The sequence below is a fragment of the Petaurus breviceps genome, unplaced genomic scaffold, assembly GCF_028583685.1.
Source record: "Petaurus breviceps papuanus isolate PSGF00001 unplaced genomic scaffold, PetGlider_PUasm1.0 139, whole genome shotgun sequence".
Taxonomy (NCBI): Eukaryota; Metazoa; Chordata; class Mammalia; order Diprotodontia; family Petauridae; genus Petaurus; species Petaurus breviceps.
In genome coordinates this window covers 14,002,065-14,024,908 of record NW_027185697.1, presented here as the reverse complement: position 1 = coordinate 14,024,908, position 22,844 = coordinate 14,002,065, and the positions used below count along the sequence as shown (strand labels likewise).

General features: G+C 51.0%; 1 protein-coding gene across 4 annotated transcripts in view; it reads right to left on the bottom strand.

Annotated features, from left to right (window-relative positions):
* The window catches only part of SLC25A37 (solute carrier family 25 member 37), a 46,814-nt gene extending 27,767 nt beyond the window's left edge, over positions 1-19,047 (bottom strand). Inside the window, exon 1 of one of the 4 annotated variants that reach the window (XM_069066846.1) lies at positions 18,713-19,047. In XM_069066846.1, coding sequence (XP_068922947.1) covers positions 18,713-18,907 — 195 coding nt within the window. In that variant the 5' untranslated portion in view covers positions 18,908-19,047. Of the gene's footprint in view, positions 1-10,198; positions 10,379-18,712 lie in introns of those variants that run through there. The other 3 variants (XM_069066850.1, XM_069066848.1, XM_069066847.1) reach the window with 3 other exon arrangements.
* Between the last annotated feature and the right edge of the window lie 3,797 nt (positions 19,048-22,844).

Here is a 22,844-nt window from a genome sequence, read left to right as displayed (position 1 = left end):
AGAAGAGAGAGAAAGAGGGAAGGAAAGGAGGGAGAGATTAAGACAGAAAGTAAAGAAGGGAAGGAGAGATGGAAGGAGGAAAGGAAGGAAGAGAGGGAGAGAGGGAGGGAGAGAAGGAGAGAGGGAAAAGGGAGGGACAGAGGGAAGGAGGGAGGGAGATGGCGCCCTGGCTTTCTGTACAATTTGGGGACTTGAACTGTTGGACCAGAAATGCTCGATTCCTCCTCCCATGCACAAACCCCCATCAGCCCATTCCATGAAATCCAAGCCGCACTCTCCCTACCACATGCTCTCACACTGACCTTCTTCCTGAACAGCTGGGAATTGTCAGAAGCCCCGGCTGGCTCCCCAGCCCAGGAAAGGTCAAAGCTGCCCCCTCACTGAGGGGATGCCCAGCCAACGCAGGCCTGTGTGTGTCATGGCAGCCTCTGGGGCAGCAGCCCTGCCGAGTCCCACAGAAACCAGGTTCTCAGCTTTGCCAAATTAGGCCTGCTCCTGGGCATCTGATACTCGAGGTTGGGCATCAAGGCCAACAAACAAACCCGAAATACAAACCTCCGGAGGCTTGGCCTTGGATCCGGTGTCAGAACCAGCTGGAGGTAACAGGATGTGGCTGCTGGTCAGCCAAGACGTCCCCCTCCCCCACAGCTCTTTTGGGTGGCAGGATGAAGTCAGAAAAACCCAGGTTCAAATCCATGTCCGACACCTCCTAGCTGTGGGACCCTGTACACATCCCCTAACAGCTCAGGGATTTGGTTTCCCCATCTGTAAAATGAGGACAAGAACTGAACCCACCTCAAAAGGTTCAAATAAAATAACTCACATAGAATGCCAGCAAAGAGGAGTTCTTATTGTTCCCATTAAAAATTATCACCCAATGGGCTCAGATACTCAGCACCACACCCAGAAATAACTGGCCGTGTAACCTTGAGCAAGTTACTTAACCCCGATTGCTTTAAAAATAAAAAATTATCACCCAAATAGCTTGGCATCAGCAGAAGGTAAGAGTGCTAGGCCTGGAGTCAGGAAGACCTGAGTCAAATCTGACTGCTGACACTTCAGCTGTGTGACCCTGGGCAAGTAATTTCACTGTCTGCCTCAGATTCCTCAGACTTTGCAAATCTTAAAGTCCTTATATAAACACTAACCAAGACAATGATGATGTTTGGGTTAGGCTGGGTTAGGATGGTGGAAAGGCCCTTTTCTGGGAGACCAGAGGGTTGTCTGAGGGGGTCGTTCCCTGTGCCACAGGGCACCCGGGCCAGAATCTTGCAGTCAGTCTGGGCCTCTGCAAAGAAAGTATCACCCCTCCCAGCAGCCCCATAAGGAAGGCAGTACCAGCATCATCAGGCCCATTTCACAGATGGGAGACTGAAGCTTCAGAGAGGGAAAAAGACATGCTCTGGCTGGCAGAGGAGCCAGAGACTCCAGAATCTGCTCTCCTGATGCCATATAACTGTGACCAGGATGATAATAAGACATCTGGCATCACAGTGGCATAAGCTGAGAATTACATGCCACCAGGACAGGATGAAGATGGCCATCGATGCAGAAGCTTCCTCACTGGGAAGTCCCAAGCCCAAAGAAATTGCATGCCGAGACCACAGTAACAGACGCAGCAGCTCATTCCTAGAGTCCATCCAGCTTTGCAAAGCACTTTACAAATATCTCATCAACCCTGTGATGGGGGGAGGGGAAGTTCCTATCCCATTTAAAGATGAGGAAACTGAGACTCAGAGAAATCCAGTGACTTATCCAGGGTCACTTATCCAGTCTGAGATGGGACTATTCACTATTTCACAAGTTCTTGGATTCCAGGAGAGGATCAAGTGCCACAGCGTGAGGCCCCATCTGCCAGGCTCTGCAAGGGCACAGTCAGCCCCTCCATATAGGGGAGGCAGGCTACTTCTGAGCTCTAAGGAGCTGCCTCCTGAACCTCCTTAAAGACGGGTCCCAGGGCAGGTAGGTAGCACAGTGAGTAAGAACATCAGCCCCAGTGTCAGGATGACCTGGGGATAGAATCCAGGCTCAGACACTTAGCACCTACCCAGAAACACCTGGCCATGTAACTTTGAGCAAGTTACTTAACCCCAATTGCTTAGGGGCAGCCAGGTGGCTCAGCGAGTAAGAGCACCAGCTCCAGTGTTGGGATGACCTGAGGATCAAATCTGGGCTCAGATACTTAGCACCCAGAAATAACTGGCCGTGTAACCTTGAGCAAGTTACTTAACCCCACTTGCTTTAAAAAAAAAAAAAAGACGGGTCCCACAAAAGCTGTCCTCTTTGGCCAAACACACACAAGCCAGGCTTTAGCCACATACAACCTCACTCCCCAGAATGTGGCTCACAACAGGAACCACTTTCTGATGTCTACAATAGCCTTGCCTCAGCCTTCTCGGGTCTGGCTTCTCCCACCCACAAGCAGCTGGCCCCCTTGCCCACAGCTCTCCCAGAGGCCTTGAGACCGCCACTATCAGTACTGCCATTTTCAGAGGCCCCATCGTCAATGCTACCATTCACAGAGGGAGGCACCTTGAATGGAGATCAGCCAGTGAGTCAGAGCTGGGGAGAAGGGAAGAAGTGGAGAAGCTTCCTGTGCATTGCAAGGAACTTCCTCCAGCTTGCCAAACCAGGCAGGGTGCAGGACCCTCACTGCCAGCCCTTCCAGTCAATTCCCTGAGCCGAGAGGCCAAAACATCCCAAAGGCTCTTTCGTACCATCTCCCACTCTCCTCTTCCATTCCAACGAATGAGTTTATGTGGGAAGATGAGGAAAAACAGAAGGTAGAAGGCTGACTTGACTTTCCCCAGCAGCCAAAGGTAGGGCAGCTTCAGGCCAGGGAAAGTACCTCCTTTCATAGGAGACAGAAGGAACCTTACTAAAGAGGTCATCTACTCCAATCTCCTTGTTTTACAGACAGGGAAACTGAGGCCCAGAGACGTTAACTCATTTACCGAATGGCACATAGAGCTAGTAAATGTCTGAGGTAGGATGTGAACACCTAGGGCTTCCTGACTGAGATTATGAACAGAGGAGAAACACAAGCTATCCACCATCATAGGAAAGAACGCTCTGGCTCATCTCTGGCTCATCAACGAGGGAAAGACATTTCACATCAGGCTCAGATTTGGCAAGGAGGACATGAGAAGACACTGGTGAGTGGCAGGCATACCAGGTGGACCTGACTGGACAGTCATCCACACCCTTTGACTCAGCCACACAAAGGGGTAGGCATGTGCCCCAAGGAGGGTAGAGATCCCCAAGGCATAAAATATTGAGAGCATCTGTCTTCGTGGTAGCAAACAACTGGAAACCAAGCGAATGCCCATCCAACTGGAGCATGGCAAAGCCAAATAGAAGCACGTGAACACAACAGAACATTATTGAAGAATTATGCCAAAACTGACAAAAGAAATGCCAAAAGCTTCAAGGCCTCACATGAACTGATACCAAGTAAAGTTGGCAAAACCAAAAGAACAATGCATGGGATGGTCACAATCAAGGTCCAGTCAAACTGGCTACTTGATTTCCCACCTCCAAGCCTTTGCATGAGCTGTGCCCCATGTCTAGAATGCACTTTCCTCACCTCTCCCCCTCTTACAAACCTAGAACCTTTACAAATTCTGCATTTAAACACCACATTCTCTATGAAGCCTTTCCCAATCCCTTCCCTAGCTGCTAATGCCTTCCGCCTCAATGTTAGTTTGTTTTTTCTTGCAGATACTTTGTATATAACTGAATAGATAATATACAAAGTTTCTCTGAAAAGAAACACATTTCTTGAGGGTAGGTAGGGCCTGTTTTCCACTTTGTACTCTGGCTGGCATACATAATACATGCTTAATAAATCCTTGTTGAACCTGGGAACTTAATAAAGCAAAGTTGAAGCAAATTGAATTGAAACTTGGTTATTTTCCCCAGCAGAAAAGAGGAGTAAATGGATCTCCTCCCTTTGTACAAGTTGGGGGCTATGGGTGTGGAATACTGCATATACCAAGCAGATTTGGCAGCTGTGCTGGTTAGTTCTGCTGAGCTTCCTTTTTCTCCTTTCTTGGCTTGGGAGGGACTAGGGAATATATATGTAAATGAAGGTATGAGGAAAACCAAAGCCATGGCCGCCACCCCTACTCCCCCCCCCCCCCCCCCCCCTCCCCCCCCCTCCCCCAGCTCCTGGCATGAATCCTGGTTGGGCCAGGATTTTCTAAGGTCCCCTTGGACTGAGTGACCCAGGGCCCGGCAGGGCTGTGCCCTCAGGCCAAGCTAGACCAGATCTACACAGCAACTGCCCTCTGCCCTTCCTGTGGCCCAACCTCAGCCAGATGTTGCACAAACCTGCTCGCCTGGTTGGGCAAGAGACCCCACCCTGCTAAGACTTTCCCTGATGGCCACACTTTTGCTAGTCTTTATCCAGAAAACACTTGGGGGCAGGAAAAAAAAAACACTTTGTCGAAGGCAGTGGAAGACATCCAGCCCTGCCCCCACCCCCCTTTGTAACTACTGAGGGGAGAGGAGCAAGGAGGACTGGATAAGAGAGGGAGTAAGGAAGGGGAAGGAGGAGGGAGGGAGAGAGGGAGAGAAAGAGAGAGGAAGGAGGGAGGGAGGGAGGGAAGGAGAGAAGGAGGGAGGGAGGGGAGAAAGGAGAGGGGCTACTGTGTTTGTGTTCTTAAGGCAATTCATGGCAGCCCACATGCAGTGACTAAGCTTTGTAAACAGAGAGAGAGGCTGTGATTGACATGCCTGTGGGCAGGATGTCCCCCAAGCAGAAAGTGCCACCTCAATCTGGGAGGGCCCTTAGAAGTAATCTAACTCTTTCATCTTAAAGAGGGGGAAACTGAGCCCAGAGAGTAGAAGGCATTTGCCCAGGGTCATCCTGACTCCAAATCAGGGGCCCTTTCTGCTGCTCCCCATCCCCTGGCTGTACCCCCCTCTACACTGCAGCCACAATGTAGCTCACTGCCTATTAGCATCTCCAGGCCTTCGGGCCTGCTCTCTCCCAAGCCTGGGGAAGTCCACCTAGCGTAATCTTTCCTTTCCCTCTCTGAGCATCTATATCAGCTCCCATGGGTTTACTTATCATCTCTATAGAGATGATTCCCAGACCAAGCCATCCTATCCCAGTCACTAAATGCCTATTGGCCATTTACTCCTGTACATCCCATAAGCATCTCAATCTCAAAATATCCAAACAGAACTCAGCATCTTCCCCCCAACCTTGCCACTCTTCTGTCAGATGCATCATCACCTTTGCCCCATAATTGGCTGCAAAATTTCCTCATTATCCAGGACTTAACATTCTCCCTCACCAGACACACCCAATTGGTGGCTAAATCTTTTGACCTCCATGGTGTCTTTTGCATCTGACCCCATCTCAATCCTTTCCAAGCGGCCACCTGGGCCCAGACTACTGCAATGGCCTCCTCATTTGTCTCTCCCATGTAAAAAATAGTTATAGGAGCTCTTTTTGTGGTGGCAAAGAACTAGAAACTGAAGGAATGCACATCCATTGGGGAATGGCTGAACAAGTGGTGGTATCTGTGGTGGAATATTATTGTGCTAAAAGAAACGATGAGCAGGATGCTCTCAGAAAAACCCGGGAAGACCTATACGAACTGATGCAAAGTGAAGTGAGCAGGACCAGAGCATTGTATACAGTAAGAGCAACATGGTAACAGGATCAACTGTGAAACACTTAGCTATGCAATGATACAAGACAATTCTGAACATACTACCCACCTCCAGAGAAAGAACTGATGGAGTCAGTGCAGATCAAAGCATGCTTTTTAAAAATGTTTCTTGTTTTCTTAGGTAACATGGCTAATATGAAAATGTTTTGCATGACTACACATGTATAATCTATGGCAAATTGCTTGTCTTCTCAAGGAGAGGAAAAGAGAGGGGAAGGAGAGAGAATTTGGAACTGAAAGTTTTTTAAAACAAATGTTTAAAATTATTTTTACACATAATTAAGGAAAAAATAAAATAAAAATATGAAGGCATTTGCCTCCTCAACTCAAATCTGTCTCCACTGCAACACACTAAGAGAAAATGCACACTCTTCTGTTTGGCTCTTGAAGTCCTTTACAATCTGTTTTATCAGCCTTATCATACATGATTCCCCTACCTGTATTCTAAGATCTGACCAAACTGGCCTTTTTTCTGTTCTATCCACACAGCACTCATTTCCCACAACCAAGCCTTTGCACTAGTTACACCCCCCCCATACCTGGAATGCCCTCCCCTCCTCACTTTTGCCTCACAGAATCCCTCATCTCTTTCAAGACAAAGCCTAAGCACCATCTTCTGCATGAAGTCATTCCTGACTTGCTCTCACCAATTAATGGTGCCACCCTCCCTCCCTTATATTTATTTCAGATTTATTCTGCTTATACTTCTATGTGAACTTACTGTTTCCCCATTACAAAGTGGGCATTATTTCAATCAGTACTTTTACATCTCTAACCCTAACCTCTAACCTAGCACACAGGTACTTATGATTAACTGAAAGTGTCATCACTTCCATGAAGCCTTCTCTGATTCTCCCCCCCACCAAGTCTTTCCTTTTGAGAATCTTTTTTATTACTTATGCATACAATGTATCATAGCTATTTATGCCTTTGTCTCATTCCCTCCAAGTGACTGTAAGCTCAAGGGCACGGCTGTCTTCTGCCATCCCTGAATGCATCATAGCTGGCATTATCTCTCTTACACATACATAATAGACTCTAACTGCCTCTCCCTGGTTGAGATCCTCATCACACCTAAGCGTGGGCAGGACAGGGTGGGCAGTTGGGTGGCTGGAGAAGAGCTTGGAGGAAGCCCGACATAGCGAAATTGGCTGGCCTGGGTTCAAATCTTTGCTCTGACTTAGTACCCTTACAACTTTGGGCAAGTCTCATCTAACGTCTGGGCTTCTGTTCGTTTATCTATAAGATGGGGCTTGGACTAAATGGCCTCCAAGATGTCCCTTCTAGCTTTTGACTTAAATGGCTTCCAGGTAAATATCCACAATAGGCCCTGAGACCTTCTCCTGGGTGACTCAACCTATCAACAAGTATTTAATGAGTACCTACTATGTGCTAAGCATACAGACACACAGGCAAAAATGAAGGCGATCGAAGGTGAGGACATTGGCCTCAGTGACTCCAAGTGAGACCATTGTTGTTCATATCCCATTTTAAAAGGAAAGGCCACCATTCTGGGGGCAGATCTTCACATCAGAGGCTAAACGCCCATCTTCCTGCTGCGCTTCATGACAAGCCTGGCAGAGAAGAGGATGTCATCAAAGGCCCCAACAGATCCAGTTCAGAAGCATAGACCCCAGTTTTCATCAGACGGGACAGGCAGCGGGGCAAAAGCCCAAGCCTGGAAGCAGACACTGTGAGTTCTAATTATGGCTCTCCATGAATAAGCTTTTTATCAGGAAAGAAAGGAAAAAACAAGTGTGGAGAGATAACTACCCTATTTGTTTGGGCCAACCCAACAGCTGGTTTTATGAAAGCAACTCATTAATTCTAGAGTGATTCAATCTCAGGAGCATTTATAAAGCTCCTACTACATGCTGCCATCAGTGAGACATCTAGCGACTGCCCTCGGGAAGCTTCGGCTTTTATGATAAAGCAGCCTGTGAGGTCACAGGTTCCCTTAAAGTTGGAACTGACCTCAACAATCATCAACTCCAACTCCCCTCTTTACAGATGGGGAAACTGAGGTGAGTAGCTCAGTCTATTAGGCATCTTGGTGGCCCAGTGGCTACAGCACTGGGCCTGGAATAAAGAAGAACAGAACTCAAATGGGACCTAGCTGTGTGCCCTGCACGGAACCTCTTTTGCCTCAGTTTCCTCATCTGTAAAATGGGAATAAGGACAACAACAATGAGGACAATGAGAGCACCCACCTCCTGGGGTTGCTGTGAAGATCAAAGGAGAAGATCATGACAAAGTGCCAGCCCAGGGCCTGGCACACAGTAACTCCATATAAATGCTTATGCCCCCTTCCCATACCCATTTTATACAAATTTGCTTTAAAACACAAAACTGAAGACAAAACTGAATGTTGTGTAAGTATAATGGGGTCCAAGATGAACCCCAAGAAGGGCAGAGAAAATGTACTACCCTTCCTTCTTGGTAGAGCTAAAAGACAGGGGTATGGAGTATCGTCCTCACCCCTCTCCCACACCCAGCAAGGATTCTAGAAAGGGGGGCGGCTAGGTGGCACAGTGAGCAGAGCACCAGTCCTGGAGTCAGGAGAACCTGAGTTCAAATCTGGCCTCAGACACTTACCACTTACTAGCCGTGTGACCTTGGGCAAGTCACTTAACCCCAACTGACCTGCATTCCCCCCTGAAAAAAAAAAAGAATTCTAGAAAGATTTCTGCACTTGAAAGAAAAAGGAGAGTCTATGATTGCCCCACTCAGGGGACATTTTATTATTGTATCTTGTATGTGAAAGGAATGAATATTTACTGGGCACCTACTATGTGCTTTGCACATGATCACACTGGGTTCTCACAACAACCCTGAGGTAAATACTATTATTATCCTCATTGGACAGCTGAGGAAACTGAGGCAGAGAGAAATTAAGGGACTTAACCAGGGTCACACCGTATAAGTATCTGAGGCTAGATTTGCAATCACCCCAATGTTTGTGAATAAAATTCTGTCAACACAGGCTATTATATCTAGAAGGGTCCTCAAAGATCTGTAAGCTGTAAGGGCTGGGACTGCTTCAGTTTTTGTATTCCCAGTGCCTAACATCATGCCTTGCACAGAATAGGTCTTTAATGAATGCTTACTGACTGACAGGAACTATACCAGCCTTAAGAAGGAGGTAACTGAAGCGGGGGGAAAAGGAAAAAAAAAAAACAGTAGTTAGGCCGAGAGCACACAGCCAATCAGTGGCAAGCAGGGCCCCAGGAGCTGGACCACTGATCTTTCCAAGACAGTACAGTACATCTCTGAGGAGACCCAGAGAGCTACAACTCAGTTGTGCCTGACCCTGTCTTGAAAAAAAAAAAAAAAAAAAAGAATTCATTATTTTTCAGTGACAACCCTCAGGTTCCATCAAGAAACCAAGGAGACCACTGAATTAGGGAGTCAGGAGACCTGGGTTCAATCCTGACTGAGGCTGGATATATGACCTTAGGCAGACTAAAGAATCTCAGAGGGAGGGGGAAGAGGTTGCCCCTTCTCCCACCCATCCTCCACACAATCATCAAACCTCTATTTCTAAAGTTCGAGGCTGGCCACCACAATCCCCCCACCATGGATTCACTCCTCAGGCTCCCAGGATCAATTGCAAACTCTTTTATGGAATTTAAAGTACAATCTGCCTCTGGCTAACTTACACTCCAGGCTCGTCATCACACATCATTCCTTCCCACCTTTGTGCACATATTCCAGCCACATTAGTTTGTGATAATGCCTCATAGAAAACAGTCCATTTCCAGCCCTCCTGATTTTGTACAAGCTGTGCCGAATCCCTAAAACATTCTCCTTCACTACATCCCTTGGTATCTCTGACTCCCTCTGAGGCTCAGCTCCAATACCACCTCCCCACATGAGTTTTTCCTGATCCCTCCCACAGCCCTTAATTACTTTGTAAATTCATACAAAATTTGAATAATCTGAACATATCCTGGCACTCATTATTCTGACTCTTCAGGACCTAGCTGAGCTGTGTGTCCTATGGAGGCTGATCTCAGTCGGAAAGGTCTGGGTTCAAGTTCAGTCTCTGACACATCCTGGCTCTGTGATCCTGTACAAGTCATTTTTAACCTCTCAGAGGCCCCAGGCAACTCTTTGAAGGAGTTTTCTCACTGCTTTATATGTTGTTTACACAGAGAAAAAATGCCATTGAATAGACTGGCAAGCTCCCTGAGGGCAAAGGCAGCTTCTGTTTGTCAAGTGTCCCCGGCACCTAGTCCAAGGTCAGATACACAGTAGGTACTTAATAATTCTCACTGAGGAGTAAAGGCAAGCTGGCCCCCTCCCTCCCAGGCTTGACCAAGTACCACACCCACCATCACCCCATCTCAGACCTCATTCTGCCCCCTGGACAAGGAGAAGAAGCTGCTCCTTCTGCCACCTCTCTGCTGGGCAGACCCAGGGCCAGGACAGAGACACTTGGCTAGAGCAGAGTGTGGCTCAGTGGAGAGCGCCCTGGGCTGTGGGAGTCGGGACAGACTGGCGATGGCACTTACCATTAATCAGCAAGCATTTATTAATCGCCTTCTATGTGCCAGCCACTGACTAGCTGTGTGCCCCTGGGTCAGTCACTCTTCCTCTATGCTCCTCAGTTTCCCCATCTATAAAATGGAGACAATACCACTTGTAGTAATCATCTCCTGGTGTTGTTGTGGGGTGCCAAACTTTAAAACATTGTATGATTCTACCATTATTAACCATTTGTTATATTACTTTTGTCTTCTTATAGGAGAGAAGGACCTATAAGACCTCCTAAGGCTGATGCCCACCATAGGAAGGAGTAGGGAAATGAGCTCCCCATCACTGGGGGTATTCAAGCAGAGACAGGCAGGATCTCAATGGGATTCTTGTTTTGCGTGGTTGGATCACATGGTCTCTAAGGTTCTTTTCAAACCTGAGGGCCTAGGATTTGAGAGCTACTAAGTCAAAGAGTCAGAGCCCAGCTTCCCCCACCAGAGGTCCTGAGAGGCAGGCAGACTCCAGCCACAGAAAGGCTCCTCATTAAAACCTGGGGACATCAGCCAGGCCCAGCTGCCCCAGCATTCCTTCTCCAGAAGGCAGGCAGCCGGGTTAATCCCCTGAGCAGAGGAGGGGAAGGGCGGGAAGGGACAGACATAGAGAGCTCACCTAACACTCACACAGGGGCCCCTTTGGGCTGCACATGGGAACCGTGGGCTGGCCCTGGTGGGGGAGAGAGGGCTGGGAAATCAGCAGACAGGACCCCATGGAGAAGTCCTGCTTTCTGGGGTAGGACAGGAAACCAGCCTTCTGTATAGAAAGCCAGGGTAAAAACCCACAAAGCTGCAAAAGAGACTAGAGTCATTAGCACTGGGGTCAGCAAGCCTCTAAGTGGAGGTTGTAAACCTCACCTATCTGGACCTCAGCTGCTTCTTTGGGAAAATGAGAAAAGTTGGCTCTGACCCAGCAATCCCACCGGACAGAAGGATAGACAGATAGGCAGACAGAAGACATACAGACATAGGAGTGTGAATTTACATACGGACACGTCTGGGGGCTAGTACGCTGGCTGCGGCTGTCCTAGGTGGCATCACTATGTCAGGGTCAGGGCACTGTGTCCAGCTGTCTGATCAGACCAGTATCACTGGGAAGGCTCCACCACAGGTCAGGCACAAACAGTCCCTAGGAACACTGGCAGTGGAGATGGCTGGAAATGTTTCTTTTGAGCTACTGAAAGTATGTATACATGTGTGCCTGTATAGATACATATATGCACACACACACATACACCCCAAGGAAGGCAGAGAAAAATAAACCAGTCAATCGAAAAGCATTTATTAATTACCTACTATGTGCCAGACCCAGCATTAAGTGTCTCAGACAAAACAATGAATCGTTTCCTGCCCTCAAGGAGCTTACACTCTGATGGGGGCCGCAGTACTCACATATATACTTATGGGGGGGAAGTTTCCAAGAACTAGAAACACAGTGAACACCAACTGGGAAACTGACCAAACCAAGTGAGGAATGTGGACTCAGTGGCCTGGGGCTGTTTATCCAGGAGCAGGAGGATTGGAAGGCTGGTCTGGAGTGATGTGGAATGAAGGGAGCAGTGTCCTCCGGAGAAGCAGGCACACAATTACCTCAATCAGGTAAAGAGTCCTAACAGGAAGCCGGACCCCAAGGAATAACCATTATTACTCCAGAAAACAGATGAGGAAACCATAGGCCAAGAACCAGGGGAACACAGCACTCTCAGACCAAAGTAGCTGGACTGGGCATAACTGGGGAGGGTTCAGCTAGGATTCTGTCAACTTCATAGGCATCGGGAACTTCCAGGTAAGGAAACTCCTTCTATTGGTGCAGGTAGCACCTCCTCTCCAAGCTCCCTCAGCACTAGGAGCTTGCCCAGGCTCACAGAGACAGTAAGATCTTACTAAGCCCAGCCCCCTAACCTACGCTACCTCTCCTAAAAACATCCATAATCTCATTTTTCAAACATCAGGCTATCAGGCTAAGTGATCTGTTATCTGCTGCCAAGGGCCTTAAGAACTCGGGATGGGGCCTGAGGAAGGTTATAGCACACATGGTGTATTTACCTGACAGCCTTCCTCCCTCACTCCTTCGGCACCCACTGTACTGACATTACCATCACAGCACCATGACAAACAACCTGATTCCAGAAAATCCTCCCTGCTCATCCCAGAGCCTGCCTCCTTTCAGACTGGCTGAGTCAGGGTCAAACTCTGGTCCCGGCCCCCAGCTCCCCCATGCCCTCCCCACCCCTGGATCTGCAGCCAAAGCTACAGTGTGAACCTGGCCAAGTCACCCATCGGTCAAATGAGGAGAGCTTAGGCTAGATGCCCTACAATCTCCAAGACACCCCAAGCAGCAAAAGAGCCAGCTGGAAAGTGTTCTGCCTTCTCTCCAAGTCTCACAAACCGTATAGCAAGAACAAACAGGCCAGCAACACGAAGGAGTCAGCCTTGACAGCTTCAGACAGCCCTTCCTACTCTACGGCTCTGGTCCCTCTGCTCCTGTGACAGAAGGGAGGCAAGTTAGAGAAAAGGCAGCCCCCGATCACCACACTGGGAAGCTACACTTCTCGTGGCATTGATAATGGAAAGGAATGTTGTTATACTGAGAGTCAGGAACCCCTGTGCTCATCCCAGCTGTCAGTGGGAACATGGCAGACTGCCTTCCCAGCCTGATGGGACTGGATCAATGACCTAAGATACACTTTCTGGGCCTCAGTTTCTTCTTTTGTAAAATGAGGGGAACGGACTAGATAATCATACTAAGATTTCTCTTCTTTCCCTGAGATCCCATGACTTTCTGATTTGGGGGTAAAAAGGAAGAGAATAAAGATGGGGGGGAGGGAGCACATGGGAGGGAGAGCAGAGAATCAGTATAATGTTGCTCCAAGATTGGAAACCTGGGGCCTGGTTCCTACCATACTTTGTTTTCACAGGGGCAAAAGGAAACCCGGAAAGCACAGAAGGAGGCTGAAAGCTTGACATTATTTACTGGCATTGACTCCAGAGGCAGCAGATGAGGGAAGAGGACAGAAATTCAAATCCCACACCTCTGACACGTAGTTCCACAGAGGAAATTACTCAAGTGACCTTAGCCAAGTGACTTCTCCCCCTCCCTAAGCCCCCTCTTCATTTGTCCAATTGTGGGAAGAAGGGAGGTTAGGGAGACATGGGACTAAAACATTTCTATGGTCCTTTCCAGCTATGATCCTCACTAGCCTCACAGAGAGGGGGCCAGGTGGGAGCAGGCAGATACTACAATATTTTCCAAATGAGGAAAGAAGCTCCTTAAAGGTAGAGGTGACTTACCCAAGGCAACATTAGTAGCATCCAAAGTGGGATTCCAACCTGGTCTTCCTGAACCGCGCTTCCCATTCAGGGCCCTTTTGGGTCTGCAGCTCCTTGGCTCCGACCAAGTCCAAACCCCTGCAGAATTATGTCCCCTCTGCTACTGGGAGCAGCAGCACTCCTCACCCCTCCCCCAAAGCACCCTACATTCCCCAATCCTGAGAGAAGAAAAGACATACATTCCTGTCATTCAGCAGAGATGAATTCATGGCATCTGAAGCTAGAAAGGGACTTTGAGGTCACTGTGTCCAACCCCTTCATTTTACAAACTGGGAAACCGAGACCCAAACAAGGGAAGGGACTTGGTCGGAGCCAAGGAGCTGCAGAACCAAAAGAGCCCTTAAAGGCTATTTAATCCAACCCTGTCATTTTACAGATAAGGAAATTGAGGCCCGGGCAAGCAAAAGGGTCCACAAGAAACGGGACAGAGCTAGGATTCCTAGCCAGGCCTTCTAACTCTCAAACTTCAGCTTTCTCTGCATGGAAGCTTATTAAGCTCCCGTGTCTGGAGAGGCAGGTAGAAGGCCTCTTCAGCCTATCCTTCTCGGCCCTGAAGGAAGCCTGGAGTAGGAGGAAGGAAAAGGAGAAGCCTATCCTGGAAGATTCCTTTTGCCCCTCTCTCCCTGCTCCGTTGCTGCTGCCGCTGCCGACGCTGCTGCTGCTTTTAGGGACCAGCACAGCCTCTGTGTGGTGAGCCTAATCTGGTTGGAATTTCCTCCTCCACCCACCTGGCATTCTGGCCCCACTCTCCCTCCCTCACTCCTGACTTGGAACAGCAGAATCAGCCAGTCCCAACTGACACCCTGCGGCCCAGAGGAACCCTGGACAAGTAAAGATGCTCCCCAACACCTGGCCCAAGCCTGGCACAGGGGAGAGGGAGGGCTTGGTGAAGCCCAGCCTCCACCTGCTCTGGGGGCCTGGAGGAGAGTTAAGAGCCTGGAAACACCCAGACAATGAATGCAGCCACTGCCCTACTCAGGGCACTGCCCAGGACCCCTGGGCCAGCTGACTAATGAGAGCAGATTACATTGTATAGAGTAAATTGTCTCCACTCACCTCATTCGATCTTCACACCCCTCTGAGCAGACATGGCATTTGTCCCCACTTTACAGATGAGGAAGTTGAGGCTTAGAGATTTGTGGCCGTGGTCACCTAGATAAAATATGACTGAGGCCACAACAGAACCCATGTCTGATAAGCTCAGAGGGATTTAGTGCCAGAGGGGATTCAGGCCATCCAGCCTGAGAGGCTCAGAGAGGAAGTGATTTACCTGTGGTCACAAAGCTATCAAGCATCAGAGGTCTTCCTGAGACCAAGCCCCAAACTTTGCCCAGCAGATTACACCACCTCTCAATTCTGAAAGTGGGAGGGGTGGGAAAACTCTCAGAGTCCCAAAGGGCTGCTGAGGCTAAAAGTAAAGGCTCTGGGTTCGAGGAACCAAGTCATTAGTCATCAGCTATGCTGTAGGGGGTGGGCAGGGGAGACTCCCCAGTTTGGAGACAAGAAGACAGAGACCAGAATCTCCCCTCAGGCCCTCACCAGCTGAGTAACCTTGGGCAAGCCTCTACCCCTCTCTGAGCCTCAGTGTCCTGATCTGTAAAACCAGGATCAAAATAGCAACAATCTGCCTCCCAGGGTTTTTGTGAGGAGAAAATGAGGTAATATTTGTCAATCATCATCATCTATGTCTAATACGCTCATTTCAAAAGGTGATGGACCTTTATAGAGACAGGAAGTATCTGGCCCTACCTGGGTCACTCAATGGGATAAGGGCAGGGACAGGATTAGAACCCAAGTCTCCTTACTCCTAGGGTCCACTGTTCCAAAATGCAACCTATTTCCAGGTCCTGAAAACATCTGTAGAGAATCCTCCAAAAAGTGCAGTTAACAACTGGATACAAATATATCAACACTTACAATAAGCTATGAAGAAGGTATCCAAATCAAGAAATACCAGGTGAGACCCAAGAACAGAAGGAAGGCAGATTAAATGCCACATGTGGGAGGGTTTTCCCCAAAAAATATCCCACAAATTGTAAGTGTGTCTGCTTGTTTGTTTAAGGACTAAAAGCCAAAGGCACCGGGAGACATAGAGACACATATCTGCAGTGACTAGACACAGGCATCGGGCTGCCAAAGCTGAGGAGGACGGGGCTCCTGGCCAGCCCTGCACGGGCTCCAGGGATGAGGCATACTCAGATAACCACCCTGGGCTCGGGTGTTTCCCCCCAGCCTTTATACAAGCTCCTGGGAGCATAGCCTCCAAGGCAGTGAGCTTTGCTCTCCCTGACAACGGATGGACCTCTTCCTAAGGGAGGGCAGCTCCTGGGGAGATGGGCTCAGGGCCTGGAAGGCATGATCTCACTTGCAGTTTAAAAATAATTTTTTTTTTGCATATATTTTTACAATGGGCTGTTCCTGTCAGCCTCCTCTGATGTGTACATCACTCCTTGGGAGAGTACAGAAATTTCATCCCCATTTTAGAGATGAAATAATCAAGAACCAAAGAGGTGAAGATATTACCTACCCCCAAGTCACAAGGCCAGTTACTGGCAGAGCTGAGACTGGAACCAAGGTTTTCTAAGTCTTAGATCTCAGCTCCTCCCCCCCCCCCCCCCCCACAATTATAATGTCCTACAGGCTCAGGACACCTTGGCAACCTAAGTTGGGGAAGGCTCTTCTAATAGACTGATGGGAAACAAGTGGAAGGAGGGGAAATTGTATCCTTGGCAGCAACTGAATGAGGCCGGAAGCTGCAGGGGAGAGCTCTAGATGAGGGGATAGGTTAGAAACTCAGCTGCAGGGGAGAGCTCTGGATGAGGGGACAGGTTAGAAACTCAGCTCCAGGGGAGAGCTCTGGATGAGGGGACAGGTTAGCAACTCAGCTGCAAGGGGGGACCCTGGATGAGGGGACATCTCTGCTCCTTCACTTCCAGCTGTGACCCTGGCCAAGTCACTTGGTTTCCTCATCTGTAACATGATGAGGTTGGTCTAAGGTCCCTTCCATCTGTTGCCCTATGATCCTTGTGGACAAAAACCCTTTACCAAGACCAGGCTGGGACCATACTGCCTCTCCCCAGTGAATACTGATCTCTATTTCCCAGCCACCACCAGCAAACACTCAGCAGGCAGGACTGGTCTCTACTTCTTTTTGTGGCCCTGGCTTTATCAGTGGGCAGAGGTGAGAAGAATCTTCTCACAACCAATGCATTTAGGATTCATTAGCTGCCATGTGTCAGGTCCTGCCCCAAGCCCAAAATTCAGCAGATCATAGTTAGGGCTGCAAAGGGCCCTCAGGGCCTCTTGAATCAAAGCCCTCATTGTACCCATATGTGCTGGTGGACACTAGGGAGATACAGCATTAACTGGGTATCATCCCTACTGTCCAAGACAGAAATGCTCTGCTGGGGATGCTCTGGGGGCAGCCCAACAGTGAGAAAACCCTGGGAGCCCACATCAATTCAACCACCATTCATTAAACATTTACTGTAAATGCCTCAGGTACAAGGATAGAAAGAAAACTTCTTGCCCTCAATGAGTGTATATAATCTCTAATACACTTTATCCATACAGAGCCCTACACACCCAACAAGGCAGGGACCCTGTGGTAGCTGAACTCTTAACCACCCCCAGGAGCCCTGCAGGCAGGATGGTACAGGAAAAGGTACAGGACTGTGGAATCCAAGAAGCTGCCACCACCTGTGTGACCTTGGACAAGTGACTTAGGCTCCCTGGTCCCCAGTCTCCTCCCCTGTAAGATAAGAAAGTTGGACTCCATGACCTCTGAGGTCCTTTTCTGTTGTAGGGTCTAATTAGAAGAGGCCTCAAAGACCATCTATCTGCTCCTTTCTTCCCTCATTCCGATGGGGGAGAGGGGGACGGGGTGGGAGAAAGCCCTGAGAAGTGACTAGCTCAAGCTTATAATGCTAAGCTAGGGCCCAGCAGGTTAGCGGCAGGACCAGCACCAGCTAGATCTCTATCCTGACTCCACATCCACTGTTCTCTCACAGCGCAAAGCCCCGGAACTCCCAACAGGCAACGGTTCCGGGACCCCACTTTCTCCACGTGGGTGCTTCGATGATCCGGAGGGAGAAAAGAAAGTACGACTCTCCTCTAGGGCCCTTCTTCCTCCTGAGGGAGCAGAATCCGGTAGGTTCCTGTTCTCCAGCTGGAATCTGGCACCCACCCCATCAGCTTCACTATCCCGGGAATGCCTGCCTCGAGGTCTGAGGCACTGGAGGTGGGGAAGGGGCCCGAGGCTAGCTAGGGAGGCCGGCAGCTGCCCCGTCCGGAAAGAGGCTGCCCTCCCCGCTAGCTCAAAGCCAGGGCACCCACTCTGCAAACCAAGAGAAAATAAGGAGGCGGCCGGCCCCCTTTCTCCAGGGCAGACAGAGCCTGCCAGCTGGATGGACTGAGGAAGAAGGGGCGGCGGATGCAAGTTTTGTCCAGTGCACGCTCCGCGCGCAGAGGGGCACGCTCGTGGGTACCGGAATGACTCCATGGGGAGGGGGGTAAAGGGGGCGTTGCTGAGCGCAGAAACGCACGTTGAGGGGAGAGACCCACGCTCCAGGGTAAGAGTCAGTTCCCCCTTTCCCCCAAAAGGCACACACCCACTCCGGGAGAAATGTGCTCGCTCCGGGCTAGGGGGCGAAGAGGAGCAGGAGGAGGGGGCGGGCCAAGCCCTCCCAGGACAAGGAAGAGGGCTCGGATGGCGCGCGCCATCCCCGGCTCCAAGGGGCGGGGAGGAGGGCACAGCCAGCCCGGCGGCGGCCCTGCACGCTCCTCCCCGCTCCCGAGTGGAACGCCCCCGGGGCCGGACGCCCCCCAGGATGGAAGGTCCCCCGGGGCCGGGGGGGGTGCACGCCCGCTCGCCGCACCGGCTGCCGGCGGGCTGGCCCGGGGGTCCCGGGCCCGGGGGCCCCCCGCCGGGGTCCGGCGCGCCCCCCCCCGCGCCGCCCCCGGGGCCCGGGCCGGCGCGGGGGGGGGGGGGGGGGGGGGGGGGGGGGGGGGGGAGGTGGGACGCGGCCGGGCAGGGGCGCCCTGGCCACCGGACGCCCCCCGGCACGGGGCACCCCCGCGGCAGTCGCGCGCGCACGCCCGCTCGCTGCACCGGCTGCCGGCGGGCTGGCACGGGGGTCCCGGGGCCCACGCGTGCTAGCGGAGCCTCACCTTCACGCAGTCCACGGGGTACATGACTGAGTGCTCCAGGATCCCGGCCATGGCCCCAGCTGTCATGTGCGTGGACAGAGAGGCGCTGGTGGGCAGGTTCTCGTAGTCCTCGGCGCCCGCGTCCTTGCCGCCGCCGCCGCCTTCGCGGGCGTCCCCATCCATCCTCAGCCCCGCAGCCGGGCTCCGCAGCGCCATCCGCCCGCCGCCGCCGGGGCCGAGGCGTGGGAGCAGGAGGGCGAGCGGAGCCGAGCGAGCGGCCGGAGAAAAAACTTCACTCCTTCAAGTGGCTCCCACCTCCGGCTGCAGCGGCGCCTGACGCCATGGCGGGGAGGGGGGAGCGCGGCCGGGAGGAGCGGCCGCCGCCAATCCCGAGCCAGGGAAGGCCGGCCCGCGCCGCCCCATTGGCGTGCCCGCCGCGGGGGCCCGCCCCCTCTGTGACGTCACAGCTCTCTGCACATTTCCAGGCAGCCGGGCAGCAGCGGCGGCGGGGGGAGGGAGGGGGCGCGGCGCGGGCTCGGGGTGCTCCTCGGGGAGGGGCTGGGAGGCGAGGGTGGGGCTCCCCCCGCCGCCTTCGGGAAGAGCGCGCGTGCACAGCCCCGCGGGGGACTGGGGTGCCCAGCGAGTGGCGGCCCCCAGCTGGGAGAGCCCCAGCCCGGGGCCAGCAGGGTTTTGCAAAGCCAGCCTTGCTCAGCAGCCTCGCATTCCAGAGGCCCGGACCGGAGAAAAGTTGCATGGGCGGCCTGCTGCATGGGCCACGGGGCTCTGGCCACGGAGAAGCACCAACGCAGCCATGCCCATCCGTGCCCGACCCGGGGCGGGGGGGGGCGGAGGGCTCCGTGGCAGCCCCTGCCCTAAGAGCGACGGCCCGCACACCCCCAGGCCGTCCTCCATTTCTCTCGAGTCAGCAAGGCCTGCTCGCCTTCCACGCTTCCACCGATGGAAGCTTCCGCTCCACCTAGCGTGATCCAAATTGGGACCGATGCCCAATCCAGCCTTACCTAGGCCCCTGAATCGTGCCAGCAGCTGGCATTTCCATAGAGTTTGCAAGCACATCGGGCTCATTATCTCATCCTAGCCTCCCAATAACCCAGTGAGGCAGGGCCTAAGGGTGTTATCTCCACTTTACAGCCCAGGAAAATTGAGGCTACCAGGACTGGAGAGAGCCCTCCTGCTTCCCGGGTCACGCAGCTAGCTAAGGAGCATTTAATAAGCTCCCACCCTGTACCAAGCACCCTTGGTATGTACTAAGGTAGGTGCCATTGTTATCCCCATCTTGCAGATGAGGAAACTTAGCTTAGATGGGCCATTATGTTATTCATTCCTGTCCAACTCTCTGTGACCCCACTTGGGGTTTTCTTGGCAGAGATGCTGGAGTGGTTTGCCATTCCCTTCTCCAGCTCATTTCAGATGAGGAAACTGAGGCAAACAGGGTTAAGTGATTTTCCCAGGATCACAAGCTAGTCAGAGTAAGCATTTGAACTCAGGTCTTCCTGACTCCAAATCTACTTGGTTGCCCTTTCTCTCCAATCCACTCTCCACTCAGCTGCCAAGGAGATTTTCCTAAACCCCAGGGCTGTAATGCGCTCTCTTTTCAGGACCCCTCCTGCAAAAACAGGAGCCTTCTCTTTCTGGGGCCAGCTGCTAAATCCTTTGAAACTGTTAGACTCTCCTAAGGCTACCTTGTATCCAGTCTGTATCCATTCTGTGTGAGCTCATTATGTGTATGCTGTCTCCCCACAACGTTTAAGTTCCTTTTCTCCCCTTGTCTCATTGTACTTGGCCCTGTAGTACATGCAATATATGCTTGTTGTTATTGATCAGACCCCTCTGTAAAAGAGGGGGTGGATTACATGACCTCTATGGTCCTTTCCAGCCAGACCTCTGCATGCTAAGGCTACTTCTTAGTGTGGTATGCTACATCTAGAGCATCTGGGAAAGGGGGGGAGTAGCCTAGAGGACCCCTGCTGTCCTTTCCAGCTGGTCATTCTGAGGCCCTTAGGCCCTATCCACTGGCCTGCCACCACACCCATGCCCTTCCCTTTCTGGGAGCTCCCAGATAAGGAAGGGGACAGAATCAGTGAATCACAGCTGTGGAAGGCTCCTCAGAGATCATCCCTTCCAGACAGGAGCCCTGCGCCAACCCACCCTCACCCCACCCTTGTCAAAATGCACAAGACACCCCATTCCAGGTAGGTTTCTAGGGATCTGAGATTCTGTGGCCTGCCTATGGTCAAGAGCATGGGTTCCAGACTCCCTTCTACCATAGCTGCCCATCCTGGAGTCAGAAAGACACTTACTAGCTGAGTGAGCTGGGCAAGTCACTTAAGCTCTGTTTGCCTCAGTTTCTTCAACTGTAAAATGGGGATTAATAATAGCACCTACCTTGAAGGAGTATTCTGAGAATCAATTGAGATATTTGTTTTGAAAAAAGGGGGGCACATAGCATAGTGGCTGGCACATAGTAGGTATTACAAAAGTACTTTTTTCCTTCTAGCTCAGCAGCCACCAGCAGTGCCCAGACATTTGCAATATTCTGAACTGGAAATCTGTTTCTTGGGGGATGGTTCCTTTTGGCAGGGGCAAGCACTGCTGAGTGATTATTGCCCTGCTTCCCTCTTTCTCAAATAAAAGCCCATAGTCAGATGGTACAAACTTTGGCCCCACAGTTCATTCTTGCATTGAACAAACACATTTATTGAAGTGCCTACTGTGTGCATACGCTTACATACAGCACCTTAGAGAACCTCCAGGCTGTGAGTCCTAACCCAGGACTCTGAACTTAGATCATGAAACAAAACATTGTATCTTTTTTGCATCATCATTGATAGTCCTAAGTATTTTATTTTATGCATTTACAATCATTACTCTTGGGAGTTTGAAAGCTTCTTCAGATCACCCAAGGGGTCCCTTTGGCTCAAACTGCCTTGGCTTAGGAGGCCTGGAAGGCGCATGCCAAGAATGGAATGCATTTCTTCAGCCTGGGCCTGCAGCCCAAAGTGACTTTCTCAAGGCACAGAACTCACGGTGGCCCTCCTGCTCCAAAGCCTTCCATGACTCCTCTGGCTAAGCAGATGAAATCCAAATTCTTTTGCCTGCCATTCCATGCTCTCCATAGTCTCAGTGAGTGGCATTGTCCCCTGTTTCTCTTCACATAGTCTGAGTTCTAGTGATGCTGGATGATTGTCCAAACATACCCTTGATTTTGCTGTCTCTGCCTTTGTTTCTACTTTGACATTTACCCAGATTGCCACTCGAGCCTCAGCTCAAAGACATAGGGGAGTATTAGATGGCGGAAAGAGCGAAGGCTCTGGAGTCACAGGGACTGGGTTCTGATCCTGACTCTGCCACTTCCTAGCCCTGTGGTCTTGGGAAAATCACATGACCATCTTAGGTCTGGTGGGCGATGGGGCCTTGTGAACCCAGCATCCCAAGTAAGCTAGACTGGGAGAACTTGGAAGGTGAGTAATATGTAATAAAAGTGGAAGGGAGAAAAGCCCAGATTGGCAAGAGCTTCAAATGCCAAGCAGAGGAGGGTCTGTTACATCCTGGAGGCACCAGGGAAGTACCAGAGCATCATGGGACTGAGGACAAGGTCAGACTTAGGTACTGGGTAGGTGGCTTCAGAAACTTCATGAGGATGGATTGAACAGGTCGGAGGGGGGGATGACCAACTGGCAGGCTATTGTCACAACTATTTTTCCCTTGGCGATCTCATCAGCTCCCACAGGCTCCACGATTATCTCCATGTAGATGACTCCCAGGTCCATGTATTCAACTTCTGTCTCTGTCTGTCTCTGTCTCTGTCTCTCTCATCTCCACTCTCTCTCTATTCCTCTGTCTCTGTCTCTGTGTATGTCTCTCCCTCCCTCCCTCCTTCCCTCCTCTCTCTGCTTCCCTTTCTCTTTTCTCTCCTTTCCACCTTCCCTTCTTTCTCTCTTTCCTTCCTTTCTCTCCTTTCCTTCCTTTTTTCTCTCCTTCCTTCCCTTCTTTCCTTCCTTCCTTCTCTCTCTCTCTCTCTCTCTCTCTCTCTCTCTCTCTCTCTCTCTCTCTCTCTCTCTCTCTCTCTCTCTCTCTCTCTCTCTCTTTCCTTTCTCCCCTTCCCTCTGTCTCTGTCTTTTTTTCTCTGTGCATC